Genomic DNA, 12,633 nt, shown 5'->3' on the forward strand with positions numbered 1-12,633 from the left:
ACATTAGTCTTCAATCACCACTTTCCAGGAACCTAAAAGAACACAGTCCTCTGGTTTAGAGCTGGTCAACAGATCAATAGGAAGTGGTACAAGAAACATCATTTTCCAACAACATAACACCTTGCACAATCTTAATCACTAGCAGCATCAAACAGCAATATTAATCCACCAAAAATTCAACATTTTACACAGTAGCCTGCGTCCAGGAATCCATGATGGAGCTGAGTATGAAGTGCCTTTTAAAGAAGGGAATGTGTATTTCGCCACCCTCATATACAGATCTTGAACTCATTTAGATTTGGTTAAACGAGGAAGATCCCTGAGTTATGCATTAAAGCAGGCTTTTTAACTAAATTACAAATAAATAGATAGTAAAATCATTGTCACTGAAGATAATTGTTAAACTTGCCTGAAAGCTTTAAAAACACCACAAAAAGTAGCTGTAAAGGACAAAAACTCAAGCCATAAAAATTAAGATTGTCACCAAGAACTCTGTGGCTACATGAACTTTTCAACTGTAATGATCTGAAAAACAATAGGATTTGGGCTTGGAATTAAATACAGTGGATGTTTTGCATTTTTCTTGCTCTTCTGGCTTCTAATCTAAGCTGCCTGGCTCTCTCTTTATCAGCTAGCTCGGCTGCTTGTTTCTCTTCTCTCTTCCTTCTCAGCCAGCTGTGGAGAGAGAAAGAGGAGCAGAAGTACTGGCAGTTGTAATTTCAAGTTTTACATTATCCATTCAAAGGAGACTTGTCCCCCACTTAACTGGAGCCCACCATGTCTTGAAGTTGGGTGTCATGGCTGAGACAGTCTAAAAGCCTGCCATACCCAAACACAGGAAGCACTACTTTCCCACCCCAATTCCCCTGCTTTTGTACCCACTTTTACACCCTCCCCTTCTGTTAAACTGGATTAGCTTTATGCTCATTTCATAGACTGAATCAACCCACGGTTGCTCCAGAACAGGCAGCAAGGGTTTGAGGGGAAGATCCCTTTTTTAGCAAAAATAATTAACTCTTTTTCAGCTCAGGTTCTGACAAATAATTTCACAGCAGTGAACAAACAGCGTCAAGGAACTGATGTATTTTTGTTAGGGTGTAAGTTTAAAAGGGCATATTCATGTGAAAAAAAAACCCTCCAAAACAATGAGGACTTTAGTAGCAAAGATGTACCATAAGATAGCTACAGTTTTGAGATGATAGACTACAAAAGTTTCAAATGTGGTCCCTTAGGAATGACCCTACTCACTCTCTAAAAGCTCTGTCACAATCCTCTGCACTTGTAAAAAAGGCCACTTCCTCAGTTTGGCGTCTCAAGACTTCTATCCGTCTTTCTCTCACATATTGTTGGTGCTTTTTTTTAAGCCATAACCTGTAGGCTTCTTCTGGATCCCTGTGCACCTTCTAATTAATAAAAAATACATGTATACACAAGGGTTATCAGTAAATACCCTTTATAATAATCACATTATAATAGCTTTTTTTTGCATTCTGCTGGCATCTCCCCTCCATGAAACATGCTTTATAAACACACTAGAGCACATGCTAATTTGGCATAGAATATATACATGAGCAAGCATTCAAAGCACTATGTTTTAAAAAGTACTGAATTTAGCTTTTCAAGCCCATCACTTTAAGGCAGAAGAATTTTAGAACAGCATCTGAATCTCCAGGTTTTGATCAGGTCACGTGCATTAACTGCTTACTAACAAGTTCTGATGGTAAGGAACACACTTCAAAGAGTCTTCTGGCTGCTTGTTCACTCAGGGCTCAGTCAAGGTTTTCTCCTGGTATATGGAAGCATCACTGTAACCCCTGTGATTTTACAGTTAAGTTCATGTGTGCTGCTTCTGCATTGCAAGCCACTCTGCTAAGCAGATCAATCATAAACCCACAAGTCTACCTCTTCACCGAAAACAATGTAACAAGAACATTTCCCATTGCTGTAAATTTTCATACACTTAGCTAAGAAGGCAGGTTTAGAATTTGGTTTTTCTATTTTAACAAGAGCACTATAGATCCCAGTTCCACATTAGGGAGACCTTACTTTAATGCTCAGCTCTTCCAGCTGCTTTGCACGACGAATTCGCTTTTCTTGTTGTACCTGTTCTTTCTTCTTCTGTAACCAAGCTCTAAAAACTATTTCATTCTGTCTTCTCCTCATTTCTTCTAGTTCTCTTTTCTTTTCTTCTTCCTTAAGTGGAAGGAAAACTGAATAAACTTAGTTTTTAAGAGAATTATCTTAATCTGCAAAGACTGTTGCAGGCAACAAGCCATTTGAATTGCATGAGAGACACACTAAAATACAGATGAAACAAGAATACTCAAAGACTGCATCACAGCTGATACAACATTTAGGAAGAAATTGCTTGGAGCACTTCTGTGCTAATATGGAGCACTTCTGTGATAATTGCCCAGTGATATATTCAAACACTTTCAGTCTAATCCGTTTTGTGATGACCTCTATTTCCTCTGGACTCAAAGACATTTAAATAGCTTCAGGCAAAAACTCAAAATTAAGTCGGCCCAGTATCTCTGGTTAGCTTAGAATCACTTTAAATCGATACATTTTAGAAATAAATGCAGCTCTCAGGCTTGATGGACCACTGAACCTTAAAGGATATTTAACAACACATGGATTGCAGGCATTACCTTATAAATAAGGACCTTTTTTCAACATGAAATTGCAATGTATTTACTTAAGAAGTATTAATAGCTTCAGGCTTTTTTCAAGTGTACAAAATGAACTGATATTTACAGAATTGAGAAAAGTTTCTTTTACTTATTAATTACATTTTAGCTAATGTAAGTAACTATAAGGAGGAGAAAAAGTTTCAATTAATGCTTCAGAAAGCTGATTAGGACACTTTTTACCAGGATTTACTCTCTTTGACACAAAAGCTATAATCCCTACTCATTTCAATACTTTGAGAAATCTAATCTTGCAAATAGATGATGTTCCTCCTACCTACACACAACTTCCTTATATCCTCCAAATTACCATTTCTAATTTACTGGAATGAAAGAAACTCCACCAAAATGAAGCAGATAGATTCTAGTAATGTCAAGAAATGTTTAATGTCTGTGAAATCCACCACAGAATGAAGAATTCCATTCCAGAATGAAGAAGTAACACATCCTTACTTTTCCATAAGTCAGCCAACAAGGAAGAAATTTAGCACACACTGTTAGGAAAATAACCTTCCTTCCCCTCACTACCCTACCTTTTACATTAAATACACAGAGTATGGTTTCAAGAGATCTAGTCTTGTGTGCACAAAGAAAACACTTCAATTGCTCATCAGATTTCATACCCCTCATTACTAAACTGAGCCTCAGCAACCTTTTCAAATAAAGTAGGCTAGAGCTTTCCACAGATAGAAAGTAACCTTGGAAGCTACTTAGCCAGCTTAATTAGAACATCATGGCACAGAAAAATGGCAGGTGCTTCAATGTTCCTTTTATAGAGCAACACATCCATAGCAAGTTACCTTTTTGTAATTGTATCATCATAATGAAAAAAGAAGGAAAAAAAATCACCATTTTTTAACACTCTGGTAAAGATTTCTGAAGTCCTCATTACAGCTGTCAGAGGCTGACTCTCTATTATATTTTTTTTCTGTGTAAGGAGCTGAGAAAGAATTAAAAGGGTTCTTACAGTCACTCTGCTATGTAAATGTTATATTATGACTGAACACTCTCCCATATGATAATTGCCCAGTCCATACATCTTGAGTACCCAAACGTGCCCCAGCCTTACTGTGGTTAATGTAAACTTCCTGCACTGCAGTACAGTATGTGCAGATGTGACACCATGTGCTACATTCCATAAACTGTGGGACTGTAAGAGAACCTAGACAGAGAGAGAGTCAAGAAGCAAAAGCAGTAAGAAAACTATAACAGAAGAGGGCCCATTTATGAAGGATGTATTAAATAAATGCTTCATTTCTCCTCTGAGCAAGGCATGGTCCTATGCCACTCTGGGAAAGGAGCTTTGAGAGATTCTCTACAAACCCCAGAGAATTATTGTTATTATTATTGTTGTTGTTGTTGTTGTTATTACTAGTACAACTATTATTGCTGCCTCTTTTATCAAAGAAGAATGGTGTAAATACCCTGAGCACATGGTCTTTGTGGAACAGAATAGGATGGTCACTGTGATTTACTTTTCTCTATATATTTACCTCTCTCTTCAGTCTTTCTTTCCTTAGTTCTATCTGCCTTCTAAATTCTTTTTGTCTGGGAGTAAGACTGTAAGTGGAGCTTTTCACGCGTATGTTTGCACACTCAGTCTTCTGTTTTCCCACATCTTTTGCACTATTCAAAGCAGAATCTGGCTGCTGCTTAGAGTCAGATGGAGACATTTCTTTTGCTTGAGAGGCAATGGGCAAAGAACTGAAGAGTTCTGTAGTCTGTTGAGTTTCAATATCTGTAAAAGAAACACTTATCGGGGCCAAAATGCCCTGGCTTTCAATATCACGTATACTTAAGAGTTCAAACTTTCCATCTTTTTCAACTAGAATTTTACCATCTGTCTTCTCCTCATCTGAGCCAGCACATTCTGAAAGTGATGTGCTTTTCTGTCCCTTGTCATCAGAAATACTCAGTTGAGACAGCCCATCTGAAACATCGTCTCCTCTTGCAAGGTCAGTTTTACCAACTTCAGCATCTTCTGAAGAAGGAGCTTGAAGACCCACCTCATCCTCAAATTTTAATTTCCGTTCTCTGTTTTTATCCACAGGAGCCTGATTTTCCAGCTCTTTGTTGGCTTCTTCAATCTTCTCCAAGACGTAACGCTTTATTTCTTCATCCTCATATTCCCCCTCATCCAGTTCCTGCTCATTTTCCAGCTTGGATTCCTGGACAGAGCTTTCTCTCTCAGCATCAGATTCATGGTCCTCCTGTTCAATATCTGCCCCAGATTGCAAATAGTTTTCATTTGAGTATATCACTTTCACATTTACATCTGCCTCTGAAAGCTGATCTAGATTTTCTTTAATTTCTTTATTGTCTTCCTGAAAGCTGTCTGCAGTTTTAAGAATTTTTGCTTCAACATCCTCTTCCTTTTCTTCAGGATTCTAAAAAAAATTAAAATAAACTAGTCTCTTCTCTCAACAAAAGAACAGTTATCAAAGAAAGAGAAAAGAAACAGTGAGAGAGAAGAGCAGTACAAACTATCTTCATTCTAAACCAAGTTGTCACATAGTGCATGTCATAACTAACAGCTTTTTTGACACTAACAAGTCTCTTCATTTTCTTCATGTTCACATTCACACAAAGTTTAACTAACCAGTGAAGTGATTAGTGACAGCATAAAACTGCAATGAGTGTTATACAAACACTTAAAGGAACCCAGAAGTACTTTTGAAAAAAAGTAACATTTTCAATGAACACTGAATTTTCTGCTTGACAGATATTATAACCAAATTAACCAGTTAGCTGAAATGTTTTTCACTATAATTCCAAATTACCTTCCTTGTCAAAATTCAGTAAATGCACCTACACATTTCAAGCAATACTGAATTTGTGCCTATGATTCCAAGTATTACTCAATTTTGTCTTCTAAATAACACAACTAGTGTTTAACAAATACCTCTTTTTCACCAAGGTTTTGTTTTTCTTCTTCATCAGTTAGGCATTCCGTGTCTTTTTCAAAATCATCCTCATATTCTGCATTTTCTGTTGAATCACCCACATCTGCTTGATCTTCCTTTTGATCAAGATCTCCTTGAGCTTCCTTTTCACTCATTTTGGTGATGTGTTAGAGTAATACTACAAAAAGGAGAAGGAATAAAACATTTTCAAACTCTAGTGACACCCACATCAGACTTGTGAGCAGTAGTAATACAAGCATGTTCAACACGGCCACTGGACTGTGCCATCCTCAGAACTAAGGATCACCAATGGCTCATAAACATAAATGGTTTGGCCTTTCCAGCTCGGGCTACTCAGAGAGGGTTTGAGTTAAAGCAAATCAAGGGGATTTAACGTCTCTGACAGAGCTTAAATTAGAACTCATGATCTTTTAACAGTTAGCCTTGTGCTTGGACAAAGAGACCACTATTTTATGTTAGCTAGAAATGCTATGAACTTGCTTGTATCTTACCTTGTTTATATCTTAACTTGTTTAAATGCAGTTTAAACACTCACTAACCTGTTAATCAGGCTGGATTTAATCATGTTCATGACAAAACTGAAGATAAGCCACTATAAAGACTGCATCTTTTAAAAAATCTTTGTACTGCATAGCACACTGGTGCCACCAGCTCCTGAAGGACTGCTTAAAGGTGCCACCAGCTCCTGAAGGACCTGCCAGTGCTTGGTGCTCCAGGCTTACTGCCTGCTGCCCGCATCAAAGACGCAAAAGTTTAAAGATGTGGATGCACTCATGAGCCTGGAGAGCTGATTCTGCTCTGTTTATAGCTTTAACCCCTCATCATTCCTTCAATAATTTATTACTTTTTACAAAAGCAGCACAGAAGAAGAAAACATCAATTATTCAGAAGTTCCTGTTCTTTTTGTACCCTCTGCTGTAGGCTGGAAGGTGCCACTTCTATGTGTCTCTAGGAGGATTAATCAGTGTCAATTTCAATATACCAAAGATCATGATTGTTGTGACAGGACAAGGAGTAATGGGTACAAATTGAAAGAAGAGAATTTTAGGGTAGTTATTAGGATAAAATTCTTTGCTGTTTTGGTGGTAAGGCACTGGAACAGGTTTCCCAGGGAGATTGTGGCCGCCCCATTCTTGAAAGTCTTCAGGACCAGGTTGGATGGTGCTTTGAGCAACCTGGTCTAGTGGAAGGTGTCCCTGCCCATGGGAGGAAGGTCACAATTTGATGAGGTCCATTCCAACCCCTTAACATTCTATGATACCATGTGGCAAGACAATATGGGGTGTAAGAGAGAGAGCTCTGGTTCTGGATGGCCCTAAACAGCAAGACAGCTCTTGCTGTGTGACCATCCTGCCCTTCCAGACAAGAATCACAGAGCCAGAGAATCAACAAGGGTTGCACCTGGACTTTCAAATCTGTCTACGTGCTTTGTAAAAACCCTTTCATGCAGCAGATGTTGCTTACAATCTTGCAAGCTTTTGTTTTGAGTTCTGATGAGCATCTCTGAATTCTCAGTTATTTGTTCGCAGGAACACCAGCTCTGCTCCTTAGAACTCAGTATTTCATGTTGGTAAAGGGTGATCTTTTAAGCCTCAAAGCTTAGTCAAGATTTGTTTTAGAGTAGTAATAAAGCTGGGCATTCTTTGCTGCACAATTGTTTGTACAGAAACTTTTTAAAGCTCTTTGTTTTCTCTGATCCATATGTTGTTCAAGAAAATCTATCAGTTTTTTCACTTCTTTTTAGCTACCACTTGCCACTGGAATCACTCATTCACACTAGATTTCTCAGAATTTAAATGTTAAGAGCTCATTCAGACTGTTGCCTTGCCTTTCCACACTATATCTGTTTCCATCATGGTTTTCCTGCACCACCTCATATGACACATAATGATTTTTGCTGGGAAATGCCCCCTTCCTTAACAAATATCCTTGGTTTGGATGATGACATACCTGGGATCTTAATGGAGATTTAATGCACTTTGCTCTAGTGCATATTCAGCACAAAAGAACTATTTCTCTGTAATTTCATTATGATGATAAGCAGATACAGAAGCTGCACAGATTAACTGTGCCTTTAAAAAAATATGTTCACATCAGTCTGTGGCACTCAATACAAACACACTGAACATGCTATTTAATTCATTTAGGTGAAGTGTAATAATGGGGAGCAGCACAAAAATCAACTTCTCCTGTTGTAAGATAAAGTAGCCATGGCTGAAGAGATAACTTCCAATTCAATGACTTGTTTCATAGAATCACAGAATGTTAAGGGGTTGGAATGGACTTTAACATCATCTAGTCCCAGCTCCCCCTGCCATTGGCAGGAACGCCTCCCACTAGACCAGGTTTCTCAAAGCCCCATCCAGCCTGGCCTTGAACACTTTCCAGGAATGGGGCATCCACCATCTCCGTGGGCAATCTGTTCCAGTGTCTCACTATCCTCACAGTAAAGAATTTCTTCCTTTTATCTAACCTATACTTCCCCTCTTTCACTCTCTACTCATTTCCCCACGTCCTGTCACTGCAGTTCCTGACAATAAGTCCCTCTCCAGCTTCCCTATGGGTCCCTTCAGGTACTGGAAGGTTGTAATGAGGTTTCCACACAACCTCTTCTTCTCCAGGCTGAACATCCCCAGCCTTCCCAGCCTGTCTCCACAGGGGAGGTGCTCCTGTCCTCTTACCAGCCTCGTGGCCTTCTCTGGACTTGCTCCAGCAGTCCCATGTCCTTCTTATGCTATGTCCTTCTGGTGCCTTGGGGGCACCAGAAAATCCTGAGTCAGCTCCTATTCTATTTCGGATATTATGAAGTAAAGTGATTCAGCACTAAGAAGGACCGAAAGTATTCAGAAAATCTCAAATCTTCATTTTCACCTGCTTCTGTTCTACGTGGGGTGTGTCTGTGGCGGGGCGGGGGGGGGGTTGTGCGCTGTGACCATCTGTTCTGCACAGCTTAGTAACAACACCTCTACGCGGTTACACTCAGGCACAGCCACAACAAAAGGCGGAACAGAGCGACGGATTTCTGTCGCTTTGTCCTTCTGTACTAGAACATACACACACACAGACCCGCGAACCCGAACCCCCCGCGGGGCGCTAGGGAATGTCCTCACCAGCATTCCCTGTTCCCCTGGGACACGCCGGCGCCGCCGCTCCCGGCCGGGGACGAGGAGCTGCCGCCGCCGGGCGTTGCGGTTGCTGTGGCAGCGGCGGGGCCGCTCGGCGCTACGGCGGCTCCCGAGGGACAAACGCCGCCTCCCGCCGGGCCCTGGCACCAGCGAGCAGGCCGGGCCGCGCCGCGCTGGTGCCATGGGGACGGGCCTCCGCGCCGGCCCCCCCCCTCCCTGCCCCCTTTTCCGTGTGGAACAATTCCACCTAAAGCCTGGAAAATGTCGGGAAGCAGAGCGCTGAGGGGAGCGGGAGCACACACACCCCACAGGAGAGGGGCAGGAGTGCGGAGGCGGCTCGCCCTGTCCAGCCGAAAGCCCTTCTTTGATGCTGCTAAATTATGCACTCCTCAGGGAGCAGCCTCGGTTTGCGTGTTGTATTATTCATCACGCTCCGGCTGGCAGTGAGCAATCGGATCAGCCCAAGAGGCAGCAGTGTCAGGATTTGGGCTTTTGTCAATCACAGAATCAGATAATTGTTTGGGTTGGAACGGGATCTTGAAGCTCCAACGCCCTTGCCATGGGCAGGGACACCTTCCACTAGACCCGGCTGGTCAGAGCCCCATCCAACCTGGCCTTCAACACCTCCAGGGATGGGACGTCCACAACTTCTCTGGACAACCTGTTCCAGTGTCTCACCACTAATGAAGACAGCACTGAATCTCCAGAGACACACCTCTCTGTGTTAACCACACACTTCTCCTTGAACTATGAAACGAAAAAAAAAAAAAAAAAAAAAAAAAAAAAAAAACAAAACAAAAAAAAAAAAAACCAACAACGCCACCCTGATTTACCTGCGGAACCGGGGGGGGCTGGCAGCGGGAGAAAGATCAGACTTCTCAGTAGAGCTGGCGGGAGGTGACAGGTTGCAGTCTCCTCTAGGGAGGATGAAACACCCCACAGGTAGTGAATGCTGTGCCCTTGAGGCCAACAGGACCCCAAAGAGCTGTGTAACCACCAGAGTCCCCACACAGCACACACAGAGCTCACTGCAAGGGCAAGCAGCTGTCAGCAGCTATTCAGGGTGATAGAGATCATTCAGCATCACAAGATGTTTCCTAGCACTGAATTTTGGGGAATGACCCTCCGCAGCCCTCCTACCAGCCGGGGCTGCAGTAGCATGGATCCCTCTGGGGGGAAAGAGGGAGAGAGTGAGGGAGGGAGTTCTCTTCAGTGGCAGCACTGACATGGTTCCCATCACACTGTCATGGCCCCAAGTTCTGGATACACTGGCCTGGCAAAGCAAAGGATGACTGTCTACAAGGCCACACGCCTCAGAGGGCAGCACCTTCTCCTGTAAAGAGTTAAATGCTAATGAAAGAAAATATAGGCAGAAAACAGCCACGAAGCCAGAGCTTTGATAACTCTCAGAGTAACTCAAGTAGGTTCACCCTTTGACTCAAAGTCACATGGGACAGAAAAGCTGAACCTCTCCAAGGTTGGGTTTACGAGTTCTCTGAAGACATCTGTCATCACAGGCCACATGCCACAGGAGGAGGCTGGACTCCATGACCTCAGGGTTTCTGCTCATTTTACACCATACAGTGAAAAAGAAAACCAGGTTTTGACATTGGTTCTAGTGGGCTGGAAGGGCTCCCTTACACTTACCAGAGATAATGCTCAGTTACCTGCTTGGCAATGGTTCCTGCTGTACCTGGCAAAACTTCAACCAGTGACCTCACCCAGGGCATGCAGTTATCTCACCCTTGAAGGCAATATGCTGAATTCCTGATTTTCCACATTTCATTTTGACAAATTCATAGCAGACTAAAATACACAGAACTGGGTACAATACCAAGGCTTTCTGCTCTGCTTTTAAGACTATCCTTCATCTTAAAACCCAGCGCTATCATTTTCATTCACAAGAGATGCTTTATGTGACTAATTACAAATCAGCATGATTAAGACAAGGATTAGATGCCATTGTTGGGATGTCAAGATGTGATGTTTGATAATAATAACAATGATTTAAGGTCAATCAAAATTCATTTATGCATTCACTAACCCACATGTCATTAAATGTTGGTTTTCAGTTGTCCCTGTGTGTGAGGAAGCTGCACAGCATGGTTATGAAAAATGCAACAAAAACAGCAGTAAAGCAGTGCAGGGCTCCAAGGACAGACCCTGGCATGTTGGCTGCTATTTTCCATGTCACTAATGCATCAGACACTGTGTTCAGGGAACAGATTCACATACAGTGAGTGTGTTTCACAGGGAAAGGCTGCATAACACCTCCAGAGCAATGTTAAGCAAGCACCTTAACACCTTTTTTATGGAGTGCAGGAAACAGTTGACACTGTCAAAAAAACACTGGGAACAGGGTTCAGAGCATCCAGTCTCCTGCCCCTTCCATAGCCAAAGTCCCTCTTTCCTTCCCAGTACTTGGCCATGATCACACCGATAGAGAAGAAAACACAACCGCTTCCACACAGAGCCCTTCCCTTTCCCTGAGAGCACTGCCAGAGCAGCTGGCACCAGGGGTTTAGTGTAACCTTGCCTTGCCTTGGCAGGCTCTCACAGCCACTGCTAGCCCAGGGGGACAGCAGTGGATGCTGCTCCTGAAACAGCAGCCTCTGGCAGCTCTTACTATTCCTTGCTTTTTGGATAGAAAAAGCCCAGCACCCAGTCCCTCACTGTAGCAGTGATCCCAGGAACTACACCTCATCCTACCAGCATCACAGCAAGCCCAGTGCAGGACAGAGATTCAGTTGAAACACTCACCTCCAGCAGCCTCCAGCATCAACTGGAACAAAGAAACAGCCCCAGCATCCCAGGCAGACAGCCGCGTGTAGTGTTTATCTCATCTCTGCCAAACGGCACTGTGTGCTCTATCTCCAGTGCAGAAATTCTGCTCCTTCACAGCAGCTGTCTTCACACAGCTGCCTCTTTCAGCTCTCTCAGCTGTCCACGATGTGGCAGGATGCAATGGGAGGAGCAAGGACTGCCACAGTTCACATGGACTTGCTTCACTTGCAAGAGAGAGCAGCCTTTCACCAGCACCAGATGAGATACACTTGAACCCACCTAAGGGTAATGCCATACCTGTATGACCTACTCCTTATATTCCTGACACATGCAAGCAGAGATTTTAATCCTCCACTCTGTCAAGAAACTCATCCCTCCACAGCTGACTCCTGTATTCACCCAGGGAAGGCAGATGAATGAAATTCAGAGCAGACATGACATGCCAACAGTCCTATCCTTCAGCATTAAAGCTCTAAAGGAAGCATGTGTAAGTAAGCCTCCCCTTTCCTCCCCAGAACACCCCCTTTCTCTTGTTTTTGGTGCTGTGCACAGGGCTTGTTGGGCTACTACCCACAAAAACCACAGTGCCCTCCAGCCTAGCCTTTACTATGAGGTACAAGCCATGTCTTCTGGAAACACAGCACAGGTGTCTTCCAAGGCAGGGTGTGTCAGGATGGGGAGCTTACAGCATTTCTCCTTTAAGGCCTCAATTTTGTAATTAGGTCAATGTAAGTAGAAAGGTCCTCCTGCATGGCAACCCTACACCTGCTTTCCCTTACTGTCACCCCCAGTTAGACCAGAGCATCCTGACCAGGGCTACCCTGCATTGGTGAGTGGTAATCTCCCTCTGCAGACCAGTCTGCACTGGAATTAGAGTGGTGCTTATGCACCGCTCAGCAGTTAAGAATCCCCAAGACAAGACACTTGCACAGAGTTATGCAAACCTACACAAGCCAGCCAGCAACTATCAGCTTCTTTAAGCCTTGCTTATTTCTGCATGTTTTGTTCTAAATTGTTTTTCTCTTTGTTACAAAGATGCTCAGAACAACCTGCAGCAGCAGTGCGATGGATCAGCAGAAAATCAAAATAGAAAAAAAACATTGTCCACAC

General features: G+C 42.8%; 1 protein-coding gene across 1 annotated transcript; it reads right to left on the bottom strand.

Moving 5' to 3' along the window:
• Nucleotides 1-499: 499 nt before the first annotated feature.
• CCDC181 (coiled-coil domain containing 181) lies at nucleotides 500-8,830 on the bottom strand. The gene is made up of 6 exons (XM_053934537.1): nucleotides 8,725-8,830; nucleotides 5,593-5,771; nucleotides 4,184-5,077; nucleotides 2,047-2,193; nucleotides 1,249-1,403; nucleotides 500-675 (listed from the first exon to the last, which is right to left on the bottom strand). The coding sequence occupies exons 2-6, from the start codon at nucleotides 5,746-5,748 to the stop codon at nucleotides 555-557; spliced, it is 1,473 nt and encodes a 490-aa protein (XP_053790512.1). The 5' UTR covers nucleotides 5,749-5,771; nucleotides 8,725-8,830; the 3' UTR covers nucleotides 500-554.
• Between the last annotated feature and the right edge of the window lie 3,803 nt (nucleotides 8,831-12,633).

The sequence above is a fragment of the Vidua chalybeata genome, chromosome 2 (genome assembly GCF_026979565.1).
Source record: "Vidua chalybeata isolate OUT-0048 chromosome 2, bVidCha1 merged haplotype, whole genome shotgun sequence".
Classification (NCBI taxonomy): Eukaryota; Metazoa; Chordata; class Aves; order Passeriformes; family Viduidae; genus Vidua; species Vidua chalybeata.

Bases quoted from the DNA above. Each gene is read 5' to 3' on its own strand.
- CCDC181 (XM_053934537.1), bottom strand. From the start codon at position 5,748: ATGAGTGAAAAGGAAGCTCAAGGAGATCTTGATCAAAAGGAAGATCAA. The intron at 5,078-5,592 runs GTATTTGTTAAA...AATTTTTTTTAG, and splicing joins AAAACCTTGGTGAAAAAGAG to AATCCTGAAGAAAAGGAAGA. The intron at 676-1,248 runs GTGAGTAGGGTC...CTCTCTCCACAG, and splicing joins TGTGACAGAGCTTTTAGAGA to CTGGCTGAGAAGGAAGAGAG.